The 22,097-nt window shown below is 32.9% G+C and overlaps 1 protein-coding gene across 1 annotated transcript in view; it reads right to left on the bottom strand.

Annotated features, from left to right (window-relative positions):
• The window catches only part of MDGA2 (MAM domain containing glycosylphosphatidylinositol anchor 2), an 862,553-nt gene that overhangs the window by 19,257 nt on the left and 821,199 nt on the right, over nucleotides 1-22,097 (bottom strand). Inside the window, exons 13-15 of the mRNA XM_037016589.2 lie at nucleotides 21,404-21,559; nucleotides 20,723-20,881; nucleotides 5,667-5,797 (exon numbers count right to left, since the gene is read on the bottom strand). Of these exons, the coding sequence (XP_036872484.2) occupies nucleotides 5,667-5,797; nucleotides 20,723-20,881; nucleotides 21,404-21,559 (446 nt within the window). The remainder of the gene's footprint in view (nucleotides 1-5,666; nucleotides 5,798-20,722; nucleotides 20,882-21,403; nucleotides 21,560-22,097) is intronic.

The raw sequence follows: 22,097 nt of genomic DNA, 5'->3' as shown, positions 1-22,097 counted from the left end.
GATGACATGATATTGTACATAAAAAACCCTAAAGACTCCACTCCAAAACTACTAGAACTGATATCGGAATACAGCAAAGTTGCAGGATACAAAATTAACACACAGAAATCTGTGGCTTTCCTATACACTAACAATGAACCAGTAGAAAGAGAAATCAGGAAAACAATTCCATTCACAATTGCATCAAAAAGAATGAAATACTTAGGAATAAACCTTACCAAGAAAGTGAAAGACCTATACCCTGAAAACTATAAGATACTCTTAAGAGAAATTAAAGACAACACTAAGAAATGGAAACTCATTCCATGCTCTTGGCAAGGAAGAATTAATATCGTCAAAATGGCCATCCTGTCGAAAGCATTAGACGGATTTGATGCAATCCCTATCAAATTACCAAAAGCATTCTTCAATGAACTAGAACAAATAGTTCAAAAATTCATATGGAAACACCAAATACCCTGAATAGACAAAGCAATCCTGAGAAAGAAGAATAAAGTGGGGGGATATCACTCCCCAACTTCAAGCTCTACTACAAAGCCATAGTAATCAAGACAATTTGGTACTGGCACAAGAACAGAGCCACAGACCAGTGGAACAGATTAGAGACTCCAGACATTAACCCAAACATATATGGTCAATTAATATTCGATAAAGGAGCCATGGACATACAGTGGGGAAATGACAGTCTCTTCAACAGATGATGCTGGCAAAACTGGACAGCTACATGTAAGAGAATGAAACTGGATCAATGTCTAACCCCATACACAAAAGTAAATTCAAAATGGATCAAAGACCTGAATGCAAGTCATGAAACCATAAAACTCTTAGAAAAAAACATAGGCAAAAATCTCTTGGACATAAATATTAGCGACTTCTTCATGAACATATATCTCGCCGGGCAAGGGAAACAAAAGCAAAAATGAACAAGTGGGACTATATCAAGCTGAAATCTTCTGTACAGCAAAGGACACCATCAATAGAACAAAAAGGTACCCTACAGTATGGGAGAATATATTCATAAATGACAGATCTGATAAAGGGTTGACATCCAAAATATATAAAGAGCTCACACACCTCAACAAACAAAAAGCAATAATCCAATTAAAAAATGGGCAGAGGAGCTGAACAGACAGTTCTCCAAAGAAGAAATTCAGATAGCCAACAGACACATGAAAAGATGCTCCACATCGCTAGTTATCAGAGAAAATCAAATTAAAACCACAATGAGATATCACCTCACACCAGTAAGGATGGCTACCATCCAAAAGACAAACAACAACAAATGTTGGGGAGGTTGTGGAGAAAGGGGAACCCTCCTACACTGCTGGTGGGAATGTAAATTAGTTCAACCATTGTGGAAAGCAGTATGGAGGTTCCTCAAAATGCTCAAAATAAACTTACCATTTGACCCGGGAATTTCACTTCTAGGAATTTACCCTAAGAATGCAGTTTGAAAAAGACAGATGCACCCCTATGTTTATCGCAGCACTATTTACAATAGCCAAGAATTGGAAGCCACCTAAGTGTCCATCAGTAGATAAATGAATAAAGAAGATGTAGTACATATACACAATGGAATATTATTCGGCCATAAGAAGAAAACAAACACTATAATTTGCAACAACATTAATGGAGCTAGAGGGTATTATGCTCAGTGAAATAAGCCTGGCTGAGAAAAACAAACACCAAATGATTTCACTCATCTTTGGAGTATAAGAACAAAGGAACAACTGAAGGAACAAAACAGCAGCAGAATCACAGAACCCAAGAATGGACTAACAGTTACCAAAGGAAAAGAGACTGGTGAGAATGGGAGTGTAGGGAGGGATAAGGGTGGGGAAGAGGAAAGGGGGTATTATGATTACATGCATGATGTTTGGGGTGGGGGAATGGAGCGGGCTGTGCAACACAGAGAAGACAAGTAGTGATTCTACAACATCTTACTATGCTGATGGACAGTGACTATAATGGGGTTTGTTGGGGGGACTTGGGGTAGGGGAGAGCCTAGTAAACATAATGTTCTTCATGTAATTGTAGATTAATGATAACAAAAAAAAATTAAATGCTTTAATAAACTGTATAACACCTTATATGTGTACACCTACAGAGTCCTTATGTGTAACTGGAGTCTACAAAGGAGAGGAGGGGGGAGCAAAATATTAACAGAAGCCAGAAAATCCTTAAATTTTATAAAAACTATAAACCCACAGATTTAAGTTCAATTAACCCTAAGCACATGAAAAATGAAGAAAAGTACATAAAAGCACATAATAGTCAAATTACTCAAAACCTGTGAAAAGGAGAAAATCGTATAAGCAACTAGTCATATTACATATAGAATAGATATGAATGTCAGCAGATATCTCTTGGAAACAATGCAAACAAAAAGACAGGAGAATAACATCTTTACCGTTCTGGAAGGGAAACTAGAATACTATACCAGAGGATGTATCCTCCAAAAAATGAAGGTGAAATAGATTTTTTAAGAAGTATAAAACATAAAAATAATTCATATTTAGCAGACTCACTGTACAATAAATGTTAAAATAGGTCCTTCTGGCAAAATAAAATTGATACCAGGTAGAAATGTGGATCTACAAAAAAAAAAAAAGATCAAAAAGCACCAGAAATGATAACTACTCTGCAAACCTGGTCTGATTTCTCATTTGGAATGAGAAGAGTTAATTATAGTGAAGAGAGAAGTTCTCCAAGGCTTGTACCATTGTAAATAAAGTTTTATTCATTTGAATATTCTTGAACATCTGCTTTGAACATTCCTGTAAATCTTTTGTGAACTTAATATGTAAATTGCCAAGCAGAAAGCATCATTTGTAGAGTACCATAAAAATGTTCTGTTCTGAATTTACCCTGGCCAAATGCTTCCTTGGTAACAAAATACTAACTCATGTCTTGAAATCCCTTCTTTTAATCAGCAATTCTGGGAACAGGATGCAATGGACTAAAGTGAGCCAAATCAGCAAGAAAAGCAATTCCTTTCTATGAGACTGCAAAATCAAACTTGGAGCTAGTACTCTGCCTCTCATTTCTTTCCTCTATGAACCTCTCTGCTTATATTCAGGGGGATATTCCCTTCAGGATTCCCCTGACTGTAATATATTGAACAAATAATGTATTCACTTGCAAACACAAAACTAAACTTAACAAAATCTTTACTTTTTCTAGTGTGAAAAATGATAGAATAAAATAACTTTGCATAAATCATATAATAATTTAATTTAATATCTGCCTGTAGGTCTTTCTATTAATTCTGAGGGAATAATTTAATGGTGGTTTTCCTAATTTCATTATCACCTTATGCAACTTTCTCAAGAGTGGACACTTTCTAATGACCAGTTCACTGAATGCAACTTGCTTTCCAATTTGAGTATCACTGTCTTTAAATTCTGTGGGCACAAAACTTTGCCGGATCTCCTTCCTTTTAACTCTGAAAAATACTGCTTAGTATCAAGCTCATCTCCCACAGTTAATAACAACTGGCTAGTCGTTCTGCCCCAGTCCATCTTTTAATCACTGCTCAGTTTTCCTTGGAAATATCAACCATCATCGCAGTTTTAAGTACCACACACAATTTGATGACTCACAAATATGTAAAATATGTATCCAAAGCTTCAGATAAATATTCAACAACCTTCTACACATCTCTAAAAGGTTACTCCCCAGGCCTTTTACATTAACATGTCTACAACAGAAGTACCCATACTCGGCCCTGACACTTGTATCTTTTCCTCTTCTTGTTCTTTAAGGTAATGTGGGCAGCAATCCCTAGTTAGAAACTTCATGGCTACGTCCCAAATTCCCAACATAAATATGTTCTGCTAGTTTTCATAACTAAGTACATCTTGAAATTATCCATTTTTCTTTATACCACTTCCCTGAGTGATGTACTACGACATCCCTGGAGTAAAATCTTCCGATGACTCACCATTACCTAAGCTCCTCAGGTTCCTCAACCTCAGTTCATACCAGTCCTTTACTTTCTTTTTTTTTTATGTTTCAAATTTCAGATAAATGTCTTTTGTTACCATGGCAAATCCTATGGCCTATAACCTTGATGCCTTAATGTTTTTGTTCACTCCGACGTCTGCTGCAGTATTAATGTTATCCCTTCTCTGCTTTCAGTCTTTCTTCTCTGTTTAAGTTTCACCACATACAATAAGCTTTTCTCCACTCTTCCATACTCTTGTTGCTGGTTAGGGGTGCTCCTAGAGTCTTGTGTATACCTCTATTACTGCAATTTTTACAGCATGTGATTTATGTTGTTTAGATGTGTATTTCCACCATCCTGAGGTAAACAATCATTTTAAGATCTTCGTGCCCAGCAATGTTCCTGGTACACAGTAGTAACTCAAACACATATTTATTGAACTGTCGTCTCTATGGCAATAAATGATTGTCCTGAAGGAAACATTAATATAACTATTCTCTTAAATGCTTATTGTATATGTATTTGATCTAATTTTGTGTTGGTGAGGTAGTCACATAGGAAGCAAAATATATCTAGAAGAACATCAACTGTTTAGAAAGAAAGTCTCTTTGATGCCTATATAGGTATATGCATTTTAATATTAAGATTACTTCTATCAGTCATTCTTTGGAGTTCTGTCTTCCTAGTTTAATTTTGTTAAATTAGATGTTGCCAAGGATTCCATTTTCACAATTATATTCTCCATCATAGAAACAAAATTATTCCCAGTATCTATGATTTGAGTTGCTTTTATGTTTGTAGATAATCAGCTCATCTTACTCCATTATTCTTTACCATTGTGAACAAATGTATTCATTTTTATCATCCTGGTTAGATTTAGAAGTGCAATTTCTAAATCAAAGCCATTAGAATTTTATAGATTAGTTTATAAAAAAAGAACATTCTATCAATTAAAAACTGGCATAATTTGAGCTGTTTTCCATATTCTTGTTATATATGCCATGAAATGTATTAAAGAAATCATCAGTAGAAAAAAATTACACTCAACCTGAGTTTATAAAATATATGTACTTTAAATAGTTATGAAATAACTTCAACTACACTATTTTCTCCAGTGAAATAGTTTCATGAAATACTGTCTATAGACATGATGGTCATTAAAATTTCTATTATATATTTGCGGATAACTCTCTTAATTCAATCAAAGCCTTACTTCTTTTCTACATAAAAACAAAGAAAAATAACTTGTTTAAAGTTCTCTAACTTTCATAACCAAAGTGATAAATTACTAAAATGACATTACCCCAGAGAGACACATTTTGCTAAAGTATATAAAATTCCATTAAGTACAATTCAAACAGCTTATTTGAGAATTTATTATCCAGTTCCCATTATTATAAGAACCTATGGTATTTGTCTTCAAGGAACAAAATATACACATGTTATTTTACAGAAATGGATTATATTTATCCAGGCAGATCATTTGAATTTTGATAGCCTATTATTCAAACATATTACTTGATAGATGTGAATAAAGAAAAGGACATTTTCTCTTTATAAAGCAGCTTTTAGAACAAGAGATACTTAAACATGTGATTTTTGTGATGTTCATATCACAGAATTTCTGAATATTCATATTTGAATATTTGCTCAAGGTCTGCCTTTAACATTATGCTCATGTGCAGGAATCTATCCACAGAAACGATTGTTCTTTTCTTACCTGGAATGAAGTAATTGGATATATATTAACGTGAGCCTCGTTCCACCGTTGTCCTTTATTCCCACTTGAAGACCACAGTGGATTCTCTATCGTTGTCTGTCCTTTCAAACGTAGATAGACATTTAAAACACCTAAAAGTAGCAATGATATTTTAGTTTGCAAATTTGTTTTTGCTTCAGCTTTGTTGCTCCTTAACCAAACACTTGCAAACTTTATAAAACGAAATTTCATAGGACCCTCTAGGTTCTCCCCTCTTCTCCTCTCTTTTCTAATCTTGCTCTTAAGGCATTTGGCGTGTTTGGCAGGCCTCCAAAGATGATCACATCCTATTCCCTAGAACCTGTGAATGTTATCCTACATGACAAAAGGGGATTTTCAGATGTGATTAAGATAAGGATCTTGAGATGGGGAAATTATTGTAGATTATCTAGGTGGGTCCTAAATGTAATCCCATAGATCTTAATAAAATGGATGCAGGACATTTGATATAGGAGAGAAGATTATGAGAGAGAAGATGCTAAGTAGCTAGTTCTCAAGATGGAGAAAGGAGCTACTAGCCAAATATAAGCAGCCTCGAGAAGCTAGAAAAGATAAGGAAATGGATTCTCCCTTAGAGCCTTCAAAGGACCAGCTGTGCTCATACCTTGATTTTAGCCTCACTGTACTCATTTGGATTTCTGTCCTCTAGAACTGTAAGATGATAAATCAGTGCTGTTTAAAGCCACAAGGTTTGTGGTAACTTATTGCTACAGTGACAACAAAAAACTAATAAAGCTGGTAATCAGGTACTGACCGAATTGCTCAAAAGTCGACTCATACTATGCTGTCTTATATTATCAACTAACATCTCTTTTTCAGTTTACTTTTCATCCAAGTCTCATTTTTCTGCTAAAAGAATTATTTGAGGATAAAATGAAAATAGCTTATAATCCCATGATTTGATACATCTCTTTCAATAATTTCACGTCCTCCACACAGTAATGGTAGTGCTGATGACAGTATTAATGCAATATTAATTGAACTCTTACTCCAAATAAGGAATTAATCATCTCAACAATCCTCTGAAGTGCTATTACCTCCATGTTACAGATGGTTTAGTAATTTGCCCTATGTCAGATAGTAAGAAAATAGCAACAGGATTTGAACCCAGAGAGTTTCAAAGTCTGATATCTTAATCACTTGGCAATCAGTATTTTAATAGATACATTTTTAAAAAATCAACTTTATTAGGGTATAATTTACATACAATAAAATTCTCATTTTAAGTTGCTAAGCAAATAACTTCAGTGTAAGTACCACTCAGCGAGATACAGAACATTCCATCTCCCCAGAAAGCTCCTTCATTTTTCTCTCCACTTAATCTTCACAGTCCCCCTTCATGTGTCAGGTAACTACTGATCTGAGTTCCTTCACTAACTGATGATTTTGCTTTTTCTAGAATTTCATATGAATGAAATTTTCTAATAAGAACTTTTTTGTGTCTTGTACTTTCCTGCAGCATAATTTCTGTTATATTCATTTATGTGATTATACTAGTCTTAATTTTAGTATTTAGTTCATTTACATTTACTGTAGTTACTGATATGTTTGAAATTAAGTATGCATCTTGTTATTTGTTTTCCACTTGTCCCTTCTGGCTTTTTTTTATTCCTTTGTGATTACTTTTCTTTCTTTTCAGTTGATCAGTTTTTTTTTGTTTGTTTGTTTATTTCTACTGATTCTTAAAGCTCCCTCTTTTTCTTGTGTTTTACTGATTCTTCTAAGGCAAAGAAGAGGCATTCATAACTTTTCAGAGTTTAATTATAGTCAGTATTTTATTTTTCATATTTACAATTCCTAAGTATACCTCAACATGTTCTACTATTCCCTATCTCATTTCAAATGTGATACTTCACATCTTGTGTCTTACTTTGCAAATGTAATAATCTTACAACAGTTTAATTCATTTACCTGCCCCCTTCATTTCACAGTAATTATATCTTTTACTTTTACCTATATTTATATTATAAACCTTACCTTGTAGTGCTATCATATTTGAACAGTCAGATGTATTTCATGTAAATTATATGAAAAAAGAAAATACAGTTAAAAAAATTTCTACCTATTTACCATCTCCTATGGCATTCATTTCTACCTGCAGATCCCAGTTACAACCTAGCACCATTTCCATGTGACCTCAAGGACACCCTTAAAGTACATGTTTTTATAGCAGTGATCTACTGGAGACAAAATTTCTGATTTGTATATATAAAAAAATCTTCACTCTTAAATTTCTGTGAGATTTCAAATACTGACAACTTTTTGTTGGCCAAGTTGACAACTTTTGCCCAGTCTTTCCCCCAGCGCTTTAAAGGTTTTATTCTATTTTATTCTGTTTGGCCCTGTTTCTGTTGTGAAGTCAGCCATCATTTTATCTTTGTTTCTTTGTATATAATGTGTTTTTCTTTCTCCCTGAGGATGCTTTTAAGAATTTCTCTTTAGTTTGAACTAAATTTGCTTCTCTTTCTATTTATCTTGATATGGAGTTTACTGACCTTCTTGTAGATTTTCCTTCACCTTAAAACATATTTTTTCCACTTATTTTCCCTTTCCTCTACTTTTTAGGCTCCAATTATATATATGCTTTGCAATTTGGTAGTCTACAAGTCACTAGGTCTGTGTGTTTTTCTTCCATCTTTCTCCTTCTTTTCTCTGATTGGAAAATTTTGTCTTCACATTCATTGGCTATTTTTTTCTGCCATCTTCAGTCTGTTGTTTAATTTTTTATTTCTTGTTTTTAACTTTCCAACACAATATATGAATTGTGTGTATATATATATATTTGTGTGTGTGTGTGGTACAGTTTTTCTTTTCCTGCTAGAATTCTCTAGCTAGACATGTTCACTCATTAAGACTATATTTTCTTTGATTCTTTTAACATAGTCTCTTTAAAGTTATTCAACATATTTATATACCTTCTTTAAAGTCTTTATCCACTAAGTCCAATGTTTAGCCCTGTTCATTTTAGATTCTGTAGATTGAATTTTAGTTTTTCAATGATTATGGATCACATTTCCTGTTTCTTTTTATACCTAATAATTTTCATTGAATAATGGGCATTGTTGATATTATATTATAGAGACTTTATATTTGTAATCTTCAGAAGGCAGTTTTGTTTTAGCTGACTGTTCACTTACTGACTGATCATGCTGAACTTGTATAGGGTTGGTTTTACACTATCAGTGTAGATCTGTGAAAAGCCCTAATTGTTGCCCTAGACTCTTTAATCTTTTGGGAATCAATCTCCAAAACTGTCTGTACTGTGGATCTTGTTGGGGCTTAGACTTAGGTTTTTTCAGGAAAGGTCTGAAGAGGACATTTCTTCAGGGCATAATTAAACTACTAAGAGAAACCCTGTCTGGTTTTCTTCATGTTGCCGGTAGCTTCATGTCTCTTCACTCTAAAATGGCTTAATCTTCAATAATCCCTACTGCTCTTTCCCCAGGACTCTTTGACCTTCCCATAGAGATGTCTGCTGTCAACTCCATAAAAGCTGCTATGTTGCTATTTCATAAGCCTTAGGTTTTTCTAGTCTTATAAGGGTACTGCCAAGCCTTCAGGCAGAGATTCATAGGTAATCCCATGCAAACTTCTAAATACAGCCCTGTATACCATCCTTCTTTCTGTTACCCTGACTCACAGGTTCTAACTACTCCGGCTTTCCAGTACTGTGATCTCTGCCTCCCAAACTCCATGGGACTTCCATGTTATGCTTGAATATCAGGGTTCTGTTCCAGAGCCAGGAAATTGGGTCAAGAAGAGATGTGCACTCCAATGGAAATCACTTCATTAGTTTCCCCTTTTTTCATAGATCTCAATCTTACCCTGTCTCTTTCCCATTTTCTGAAAATAGTTACCTAATATATATTTGCCCATTTTAGTAGTTTTTTATGGCAGTGTGACTTACCTGGGACCAGTTACTATTGTATGGCTTGAATTAATTGACATCCTCATTTTGATAACTTTTATAGATAATCATATGTGAAAATTAAGATTATATATCACAGATATCTTCCATATAATACATACATAAATACATATGCTTATATGAATGTTGCACATAAAGAGTGAAAAGTAGGAAAGACAATATAAAAATCACCATTAAACTGATTGTTCAGAGGCAGCCTCCTCCTTAATATTCAGTGTCTGTTGCTTCAGTTGCTCTTGTTTTTTTTTTAAATGTGTATCAACATATGACAGTTATATGGAATAGAGTAGTTTATCCTTCAGAGTTTTAGAGCAACTCTGTCTAATTCTTCATACATAAGCCACATGTATTCATATTACACACAAATGCATAAATATAAATACCCACTTTTTAAATAACAACAAAAAAAAAACCTTCTCATTACAGCTGTCACTTACCAGCTGGAATGATCTTGGCTCTGTTTCTTAATCTCTGTCTCATTTTTCTCCTCAGGTAAGTGATGATGGTAATAGCAACTAGCATAAGCTTTTTTGAGAATCAAGACGAGCTAACATATGTAAACTATACATTATTTCTCATACATAGTCTTCACTATATTTTATCAAGATATCCAAATTATATTTCTCTATTTATACATTAGAGATATGTGCCTTTCTTCATGTTGAACTATGGGTATATTAGAGGAATATATTTCAGTTGGTAATGGACTACTCTTTTACTATGGTTGATTCAATTTACTAGTATTTAGGAATAATGCATGAATATTTTGTACATAACATACCCCAGTTCTTTTTATCTATGTTGCATGTTCATGTTTGGCTTGTTGTATGTGCACTTTTGCTTCAGAATCTCTTATCTTCTATATTTTTCCCCTTCAGTGTAAGAAGTAATTGCAGTCTTGTCCTCCATAGTACTAATTTTATTTTCCATAGTGTGGGTTATCCTGTTTTGTTTTTAATATCATCTTTGTTTGACTATTGTGTTATTTCTGATGTTACATTATTTTCTGGTCTCATCAAGCTCCCTTTATTTCAGTTTTTTATCCAGATCCTTTTTTTTCTTGGGCCACTATTATATCATTTTTATCTTTTATTTTTATAAAGTTCATACTCTTATGGATTTCATTGAAAATATAAGACACATACTACACAAATTTTACTTTTACCTGAATTGTCAATAAGTCTTTTTTCAACAATATGTGCTTCTTTTACTATGTGCATGTTTAAATTCTTTTTGTACTGTGGAATTTTTATTGGAGGCTTATTTTCTCTCTCTCCCTCTCTCATTTTCTTCTTTATTTGTCCTTAAATAAAGCTAAGTAATACTGTGGCACTTTCCCCTAAATCACTAATGGGGCTTCTTCTCTTTGCACAGAATGGGTGTGGATTTTGTTAGTTTCTCCTCTAAGATCTAAAGTTGCAAGGCAGGTCACTAGTACAGTAGTGAGTTTCACTACTGTATCAAGATTCAACCAAGAACAGTGGAAAAGCTTTGGCAAGAGTTGAACTTTCTGGGATCTTCCCACTGTGCTTAGTGAGCTATCATGTCAGGATTTCTGAATCCATCTTTCTGTTTTCCTTTTTAGGTGTTCAATGTGGCTCAACTTTTCTTGCTCATTGGTGCTGGTCTCTTGTACCTCAGGAAGGCAACTTTGTGCCACAAGAAAAAGCCACTTCAGGTCGTATATCTGTGTGGTGTAATGTCACCATATTTTTGAATATCAATTCATAACAGGGAGGTATTCCAAGGAAATCAAGCTGTGTTGAATATTAAAGAAAGTGATAATACTTTTTTGAACCTATTAGTTGTCACTGGATTAACCAAGTGTTACATAGCATTTACCTTCAGAAGTTACTTTAAGAAATAGTCTGTGAATTAAATAGGAAAAGGGCTCCTTGTCTAGTCCATAGCCTGCATTTACAACAGCCTATGGTTGTATTTGTGGTAACTTACTGGGTTGAGCTGTGATATCCTCTATACTGATTCCTCATTATATTGTATTGCTTTTCTAGAAAGGAAAGTATCAGTTACCTTTTAAAAAATATACGTGTTTCTTAAATATAAAATTTAGCCTATTTTCTTTAACAGCTCGCAAGTATGGAATGAAGGATGCTCTAAACTACCAATGCAGTTCAAATTTTTCCACACTTTAAAAATTACCGGTAAATACTTAGATAAATGTGGAGAGCTAATACAAAGAAATGGCAGTGGATAAATTGCCATGTTACATGGAAGTCTTCTTTCTCTTGGGTAGCATGGCCTGTTTTTTTGATTGAAATGACAGGAATTAATTATGCCATCGAATCAATACATGGAAATTTTTGTTGAGGTTAATAAAGTGGTGATACTCCTAGTTGTAATTAGTCCAACAAAATAGTTTGTATATATGTCTTCCCAAATTTACTCTGAATAATAAATATATGCTTTAATGCAACACATATTAACATATATGACATACTATTATTATAGCAGTGATGATAGGTTATTATATCAATATTGAATATATTTTTTCTCAGAGAATATGTTTTGCCTGTGATCATGTTCACATTATTGAATTAAATTTTCTTTGTACATATAGAATATAAATTCAAACTTGAAGTATCTCAGTTTATATTTATCGAATATATACTATGTGAAGAATATTTGTTCTAGGTCTAAAGAAGTTAAATCTGAATAAGCTCAGATCTTAGTTTTTGAATGGATTGTATAAGCTATGTTCAATTGTGGTTAGATTTTATCTTAAAAGTCAAGTATTACTTGTTTTATAAGAAAATGACACTAGAAGTATAACTCTTTAATTCTTTCAAATATAGTATAACTTAAATGTCTTATTCTTTTGTACATAGTATTAACTATATTCCATTATCAAAATCAATGAATACAAACTAGTCAACTGATCCACTGGTGTAGCTTAGAGATGGTGACAAAAACAATATTAACAGGCAAATGATTTGGAAACATTTTACTTTTCAACCAAGTTACCAGTTTTTAAGCTTGTAAATGAGACTTCTATAAAAGTTACAAAATTTATGTAAACTTATGTTTATATCATCTTGGTCAACAAAATTAGAACTCATGAAACAGAATAAAGTGATTCAAGAGTAGTTAGATTCAGCAAAGCTGATTCAGGACATTATCATAGTGTTATAAAAAAAAATTCCAAAGTGAATGTGATAGATTGTGTTTAATGCCCTTTAAAAGTCATTTTAAATCCTCTGAGACACTGTGTTTATGCTTTAGGAGACACCAGATATCAATAGGTATGAATTTAATCATCCCCAGGGATTTTCAAATACTATGTAATTCCATGATACAAGTTTGCAGTTGCTAAGCACGCTTAACTGTCTTTTTGTTCTCCTTTCCCAATTCTCCTCTTTTGATTACCACTCCTTAAGAGTTGGTGCTGAAGTTAGAGAGGGCTTTTCTCATTTCATGCTTAGAGAGTACAGTCAGAAAAGCTAAATGATCCTAAGTGTTGTTTTATCTCATGAGCAGTGACCAAAGTTTGGTGGTTATTCATGGCATTATGCAATAGCATGATTATTATTTTAATATTATTTCATATAAATTGCTGTATAAAATATAATTTGCATTAATTTATTTTATAATTACTATTACCTAGTTCACTTCTTTCACTAAGTCCTTAACAAAATTTTACTTTAACTATTTTGTGATAAATATGTATTTAAATATATGTCCTAAATGTGCATACAAATTTCCTATAGATACTTGAAATTACCAAGTTCATATAAACTAATATGTCATTTGATTTACTCCAGGGCCTGGGGATCACTTACATATAAGTCACATTTTTATTCTTATCAGTTACACAGACTCATTAATTTGAATTTCATATTTCATGGAAGATGAGGATGTGCCAAAATCATCTAGCTCCAGGCAAGAGCTAAGTATACTGATAGGTAATTGTTAGCATCATTTGTTTGATACACACAGAAAAAAGTGGGAAATTACAAAATCATTATATTCTGCTTGAATAGAAATGGCTGCATGCATCCCATTACTAGTTTTTCAATATAAAACTGCAATGATATATTAAATAAAAAGTCACTTCATTTTCTCCAGCCATTATCATGCTTTCTCATATCTCTACATTAGCATCTCTGCATTAGCATCCAGTCAATTTTTCAGAAATGTAGCTTTCATAGGGTTTTCTGTTTCTCTGACGTATGTCGGATCCTTTGCGGAACTTGGCCTTGTCAGGTTCTGCCACGCTCCTTCTTCTGCCATAACAACAGTCTTCTCTATTCTCTGTGACTCCTTTTATCTTTCACCTCCTCTAACCTTTGGCTTCTACTTCCTACTTACCTCTTCTGTAGAATGGTTTACATTTCTTCTCTTCCATAGAAACTTTATTTTAACTTTGTTGTTCTCAGTATTCTCTCCCTTGTTCACCATAGCGTGGGCCTGTCATGTATTTTTGATGTACATTACTATCCTTTATTTTACTCACTAATTTATTACCCCAAATAGAAGACAAACTGTATGATGAATAAGAACCTTTTACCATAATTCTCTTTTACCCTCAATAGTACCCTAAACACCACTAGGCACACAGCATGTGCAATTCATCCTATTGAAAAACAAAAATGAGTGAATTTAAGAACTATCAATAAAAATACTCATCACAGTAAATCTATATTTTTTATGAAGTTAGTTTTAAAAGTTCGGTACTCTGGGTGAGAAACAAAAGCAGTTAATTTATTTGCTTACCACTAATTTAGCCTGTGAAATAATATTGTTAATGAATTACATTAAAAATGATACCTGTATTTTGAAAATCAGCCTTCCTCAGTCATACCATTGTCTGTCTAAATATCTTAGCTTCTACTATACATTGTCTGAGGGACCATTGTCAGTGAATAATTAGATAGGAGATAAATAAATTTAGGTGTAGTTGGTGGTTCAAAACCAGAGATTTAAAAACATAAACACTGTACATATTATATATGCTCTTGTTAGGGAGTTGGTGACAAATATCTGTAATTATATTTTGATTATAAGTGGCAATAAATCATGGATAGATTCTATCCACCCCCAGTTAAAAGAATACATCTTAATTTGACAAAGCAGTTTGCTGAATGAATGCCTTCTACCTATAGCATTATTTTCTCACTTATGAAATTGTTATTATCAGTATTAAATACAAACAAGACTTCACTGAAAACATTGACTAATTCTCAGCAGACAGTGTCTTAATATCAACTACTATCAAACAGCCCTTGCATGGTTTGGTAGCTACTCTCTAATATTTAAATGGAGAATACTAAATTACTTTATCTCTTCCCCCAACCACCTGGGAGTTCTTTTGCTAGCAAGTTAATTCTGAGAATTTATCAGAATGCAAGTATCTATAAATTACATATTTATTCTGCTGAGACTCTCCTATAGTCAACAGACTAAAGGCTCAAAAATAAGAGCACCATATCTTAAGGGTTTTTTTATTTATTAGGCTCATACTATCTCTCATACAATGTCTAACTCCAAGGAAGAAAAAAGTGTCCCTAGATTTCCTGTTTCAAGAACATACTTGAGGTATAAGCCAGAATCTCAATTTTTAAAAACTCTAATCAGAAGAAATATGGTATTTGACCAAAATGAGAATAGCAATCAGACTCAAACCATGCAAAAGATTTTTACCTTTGCCTTCTCTTTATCTTGTATAAGAATATTTAAGTACCCAGTTCAAAAATATTTGAATGCCAGCACTGAGAAAACTTTAATCCAATTCTACTACAAGATAACCTGAGATATCTTAAGAGAAATTTAATTAAAGGTTAACTTCAGATTTGTTAAATTCTATTTTTATATTCTCTTAGATCATAAGATGACATATTTAGACCATAATATTTCAGCACAAATCACAGATTTTATTATCTAATGTATTATGATCTTTCAATATACAAAATTTTTATTTGAATAAGTTTTTACATCTTTCACTTAATGAATATTACATTTGCAGGGCACCATGTACTGGGAAAATACATTGTTTCTGATCCTCCCAAGCACATAGTTCAGCAGGACAAAGATAGAGCCTATGAAGAGGCCCCAGATACAACAGCACTTGATTTAGGGGACTTTGTATGGCTGGAATGGACTAGGAGCTAGCCTAAGGAAAAGCCAGAGGGCATATATCCTCCAGGTCCTAATGTTACTGGTTTTAGAGTGATCTTTACTCCAGAAACTACAGGCCAAAGACATAGCAAGGAAATCAGTTACAATGATGGGAAATCATTATATCCCAAATCATATTTTAAAACGCTGAGGACTAATGTCCTCATCTCCAGCTGTTAAAACTCTCCCTATATTGCTGACCAGTTTCTGTTTTCATTTACCATTCTCCTAAAATGGTCTACTTTTTGAACATGCAACATTCGCATTTATTTTACAGAGAAAATACATCCTGTTAGAAAGGCAGTTTTCATGTCTGCTTGCTGTTCTTGCATCTAGGAATGTATCGAAGCCACATTCTTACTTAATTCTTTTCTTCCACCTCTGTGGAAATGATATTAATTCCCCTTTTCAAGTCTAATTCTCCTAGAGCTCTAAATTCCCATGTAGTCAAGAAACTTGCTTCTCTCTAATTTTTATATCTCTAAACTTACCTTTTCATTAATTTTTTTCCTTTTAAAATAGGCCCATCTACAATCGTACACTTCTCTACTTTATCAATTCTTTCTCACTTTCAAAATCTGTGAAAGAGTAAACCTCATTAAAGAATTCCTTTTCCCTGTTTCCTATTTGTTGCACAGTGAAACTAACTTTCAAGAGCCACAAATGTATTGACCATTCTTATCAAGTTCAGTGAATGTATTCATAATTGTCTTTTGTATTTTTATCTTTAATTTCCTTCTATTATATGATGCATATATGTCACCTTCTTTCTAGAAATAAATGAATCAGCATATTTTGCTGATTTTTAATAAGCATTTGTCACATCTAGTGATCTTATATGAGGTTCAGTTTCTCTGAAACAACATTAAAATTTCAGCTGATTAATCAAGACTCAAAACACCTATGACTAGCCACAGGATTGCTGAAATACTCTTATGTTATTGTCAACAGCCAGGTATTTATCATGAACATATAAATCAATTGTGAGTTCAAGGATAACACATCACAGCTTTCATTTATTTGATGAAACATTTAACTAGATAATATCTAGTGTGGCAGATGAACACTAAGATGCCTTCCAATGGTGTCAACCTCTGGTATTAACACTTTTTTGAAATTTTCTCTCCTTGAGTGTGAGTCATAATTATCAACTTAGTTGTAATAAATGGCATAAGAAGGGATAGGATGTCATTTCAAAGATTAGGTTGTAAAAAACCTTGGACAAGTGTTTGTTCTTTCTCGTGAATTGCCTGCTTTGGAGTAAGCTTGCTGTCAGCCCTTAGACAGTCCTGAAGAGATGCCCACATGCCAAAGAACTGAGGGTCCTCTGGTCGACAGCCACCAAGAAATCACTATCCTCAGTCCAACACCTGTGGAGGAGTGAGGCCTGCCAAATACTGAGTGGGCTTAAAAGTGTATCCTCCACGAGTTGAGTGTTCAGATTACACTAGTCCTGCCTGACAGCTTGTGTGCAACCTCATGAGAGACCCTGATCTACCCGCGCCCACCTATGCCTGAACCACAGAAACAAATGTTGTTTGAAGCCACAAAGTTTGGGAAAAATTTGTTGTATAGCAATAAATAAAAAAACATATTTGGCTTTGTCTCAAAGAGGAATCTCTTCTAAGTAATAGATAGCTCATCATCCATTTGTATTACTGAAAATTACAATTCTCCATGTTATATTGTTTATGAGTCACAGTTAAAACAACAAGGATTACTTATAGTTTCTCAAGAAGTAATAACTGCAGTTAGGCTATTAGAAATCCAGGAAAAATCATTTTTTGATCTGGATTTCCAAAAGAATGAATAAAACTGAGAATGTAATTTGTAAAAGTCGTGATAATAAATGCCCCCAGGTTTACAGAAGATTGAGTGTCTTAGAATAATATTTGCAAACAGGGAAGTTTCAGCTACAGGCAACATCTCCCTAATGAGGTAGTTCATCTAGTCCTAATGGATTAGTCAATGTCTGGAACACATATTTTTGCCTAGATTTCAGGAAGCAGTATGATTGTGCCCTGCTGAGGGGGATCCAAGTGACTGATCTGATCCCTTCAACTTTTAAACATCTGATGAAACACAGAAATGACACAGGGATCAAGGTGGTAAATGTTTGACAACCTGGAAGAAATGTAAAACTGCCTTCTCTCTGAAACGAGCAAAATAAAAATGGTAGAAGTTTTTTGACAATAAAGAGAATAAAAATTGTGAAGTTAAGAGTATATTAAAATTATCTTGGGACTCACTTTAAAAATGCAGAAATTCTTAGAGGGAGACAGCCCATAAATAAAGAGAATATGTATTTTACTCATTAAAGTATAATTCAAAATATTAACCTTGGAATTATTTATTTAAAAAACCAATTTAAATATGCCTGTTCCAAGGTAAATTGGGAGAAGAGAAAGTTTATGAAACATATTCAAATTAGAATGTAAGTAAAATGTACATGATTAATGTAAGGGAAAAATCAGAGTTGAGTTAATCCTACCTTTGTAATAAGATGGCACAACTGACCCTTGAACAATGTGGGGGTTAGCTGTGAAGACCCCTGCTCAGTTGAAAAGCTGCCTATAATTTTTGACTCTCCAGAAACTTAATTAGTAATAGCTCACTTTTGACTGGAAGCATAAACAGTTGATTGACACACATTTTATATTTTATAAGTGTTACATATTATATTCTTACAATAAAGTAGGTAAAAAAAAAGAAAATGTTTTTGCAAATTGCCTCAAATCTCTAAAGATTTCTCCAGTATATTTATTGAAAAAAACCTGTGTATAAGCAGACCCATTAAGTTCAAACCCAGGTTGTTCAAGGGCCAACTGCAATCTCATAATAAATAAACTGGCTTGGCAATTGTGTGGAGATTTATTTCCTTTCATAAGTTAGGCTGTAGTGAACCTGTGACTACTGTCATAGCTTTTTGTTCAGTTTACATTCTATTTCTCAATGATTCTATTTCTCACTACTATAAGTCATATTTTCCCAAATCAAGGATCTCATTATGACTGTTGTCTGTACAAAATCTGTGACTGACTACTAAAATTAGCTTACCTTCCATGACATTCCATTAAGTCTCCCTGCAGAATGGTGAAGCATATTGGTATTATAGCTTTACTACTTATCAGCTATGGTATGATGAGCATGGCATTTAAAATTCTCTGTATTTTAGTTTTCTTATCTACAAAACAACATAATTTTAGTGAGCACAAATGTTTATTGTGAAAATCAAGAGAAATAACTCATGATTCAGGTTCTTCATAAACATTAGGTATTACTCTATTATTGTATTATTGCTGCTTTGAGATTCAAGGTAATCTAAGATTATGAATGTCTACTACTTAACAGAAGATTTTATATATTATTTATCTCACTTAATTTTAACTACACATTTCTGTAATAGGAATTATTATTCCCATTTTACAGATGAGGAGACAAGATCCAGACACTGTAAGTAACTGCTCTAAAGTCTTACAGTGACTGAGTGCTACAGCCCAGGTTGTCTGACTTCACACTGAGGGTACTTTTACTGCACAAGAGCTGTTCCTCCAGGCAGGTCACCTATTGTTCCACTCTGAAGAACACCGGTTAATAGTGCTGGCCATGAGTTTCCCCTGCATAACCAGTTACTTGCAATTTATACAAACTCTCTGAGGTTCACTTTTCTCCAGTGTAAAAGACAGTAATGCTTATTTTTATAAGCTTATTAAGAGGATTGCTTCATTTAAATAGTACAGTAGCTAGCATATAATAATGTGCATAATTTTACTATTTTGTGTACAAATTTTATTAGTACTTATTTTATTTTATTAAAGTTTATTAGTTTATATTTATGTTAGTGTTAGTTTATTTCAAGACACTTAATGTCATTCTAACTTCCTGCACTTTAGTTCCTCATTACAAGTGCCTTAATCTTCCCCGTGTTTATCCCTTTGTCCTGAAGCATTGTATTATTTTTCAACTAGATTAGATTCAAAATCCCTTGACAAACTCTGTGAGTCTAGATATGCTTCACCATTCAGAATTTTGTTTTATTTTAGAAAGGTAATAAAAGAGTGTATATCTTGTTTATTACATGACATACCCTGGAAGGATCCAGAACAGAATGATACCATTAAACACAATAACATCTTGTTACAAATAGTACATATGTTCACACTCATTTGGCTAAGTAACAGTACTTAGGCTCACGTCAGTTCAGGTCATAAATTCTAACACATGTAGATCAAGCTAGCATGTGCCACCAAATAATTAAATTAAAATAATTTTTAAGTTTTAAAAAAAATTCTATTTTAGAATTGCACATGAAGACTTGTAGATCTGTATGACTTCGCCTTACTCCCATAACAATTTTGCTAGGTTCTTTCTCAAGGTTATTAGTATTCTATCTAAGACAATTGTGTATTTACTGATCTTAGCCTCCACTACTGTGCAAAGTCTTTAAGGGCAGGGAATGCTCTTCAGGATGAAGGATGTTCTTAAATTCCACTAGGTGTGTTAGGCATACTTTATAAACAAGAAAATATCACAACAATATTCCAAATGCATATGGTGCTAGAAGTACTTGTCTTTCAAATATGACAATACTCCTTCTCATGATCATTAATATACACTGAGTCATTATTCAAGCAAATTTCTTTGGAAAGGAACACCCTAAATTATACCGATATTAAGTCCACAAGAAGATCTCATAAAAAATTTAACTTATCCAATGGTCTCCAGAATGAGGTTTTCAGAAGAGGTATGCTCCAAAATTTCAAACTCTAATCTAAATTTGGGAAATTAGGACACGATGGGGGAAAATTCTTAATACCTGATTTTGTAATTTTTGATAAGTTAGTTAAAAGCCAATGATGATATTGACTAAAATTTATTTCATTCTATGTCCTTGTGAATCATTTTCTTCTTAATTATGATTCACTTTAGAAGAAACATAGTAATTCATGAATCTCACCTATGTGTTGTCCATACATATGATAGAAGAAGCTGAAACAATATGCAGTGTTTGTCGGTCCATAAGGATTTTTAGGAGCTATGCTGAAAACAGGGCTGAGAAGTCGTGCCTTTTCACCTTCCAATCTAGGTCGAGATGTCTCAATGTACATATAAAAACCTTCAAAAAGACAAAATATTTAAACACATTATTAGGTGACATGAAATCTGAAATCACTGAGAAGTTTTAGAGTTTTCATCAAAACAAAGTTTGATAGGATTTGTATCTCATTTATAAAGTATGTATACACGCAACATAATGTAAAGAATAAATGATCTAAATAATTAAAGATAAAATTACTTAAAATGTTTAAAAACTTGAGACAAAATTGGAATTTTAGATTTGAATTATGAAAAAATAATCCTAATCTCTCAACTATATATATATGTCAGTAAAAATTGAAATTTTAGACTTGAATTATGAAAAAGAATTCTAATCTCTCAACTACATACATCAGTGAGTTTTAAGAGAAAAATAATGTTTAAAACCTTTGGAAATATCTGAGTTACTGATACTGAACATAAAAAACACTCCATGATCTTCCAATCAATAGCTAAGCATTCTCTTGCATGTCATATTAATGGCATTTCTAAAATGGATAGCCTATGATTGCTATGAATACAACATTTCATACCCTCATACCTTCTTTGGAGCCACTATGATCAGCATTAGGTCCTGTGTTTGGAGTATATTTTGTATTTCTTGTTGCGGTGCTCTGCTTGGTCCAGTCAAAGTTATCTGTGTCATCTTGGGTGAACAAACAAATGTTACCATCTTCAAATCCACAGTGAAATTCTCCTGTTAACACATTTTAATTAAAGTGATCAATATTAATTACAATAACACAAACACTGCAGTATTCTTATAAGCAAAAATTTAAAACATTATATAGTAATAGTAATGCTAGATTACAATAATGGCACCCGAGCGATCATAGTGCACAAGATTACAACTAAATTTAAAGCTTTTCATTGTTAATGAAAAAGAAAAATAATCTTGGTATATAAACCAATCTCTTATTTAATAACTAAACCCAAACCTTTTACCTCTGAAAGATCCAAATAACTTAGATTTAATTATTAATTTAATTAATATAATTAATGAAATTAAAGAATATAATTTACACTTATATTTTGGCTAATGAGTTTTCCCAACTTTCATTTTATAAGTATAGGAACAATTGAACAAAAGTATCAATTAGAAAATTATCTTTATTAATTTACCTGACAGCACTTTAAAGTTATATACCTTAAAGCTATAATTTTTGATTCCATGCCTGGGAATGCTTTCATATATACTCATTTGCACAAATACAAGTTTATTTAGGGGAAGATAA

This window comes from Manis javanica, chromosome 8 (assembly GCF_040802235.1).
Source record: "Manis javanica isolate MJ-LG chromosome 8, MJ_LKY, whole genome shotgun sequence".
Classification (NCBI taxonomy): Eukaryota; Metazoa; Chordata; class Mammalia; order Pholidota; family Manidae; genus Manis; species Manis javanica.
This window is presented reverse-complemented; position numbering and strand designations above follow the sequence as displayed.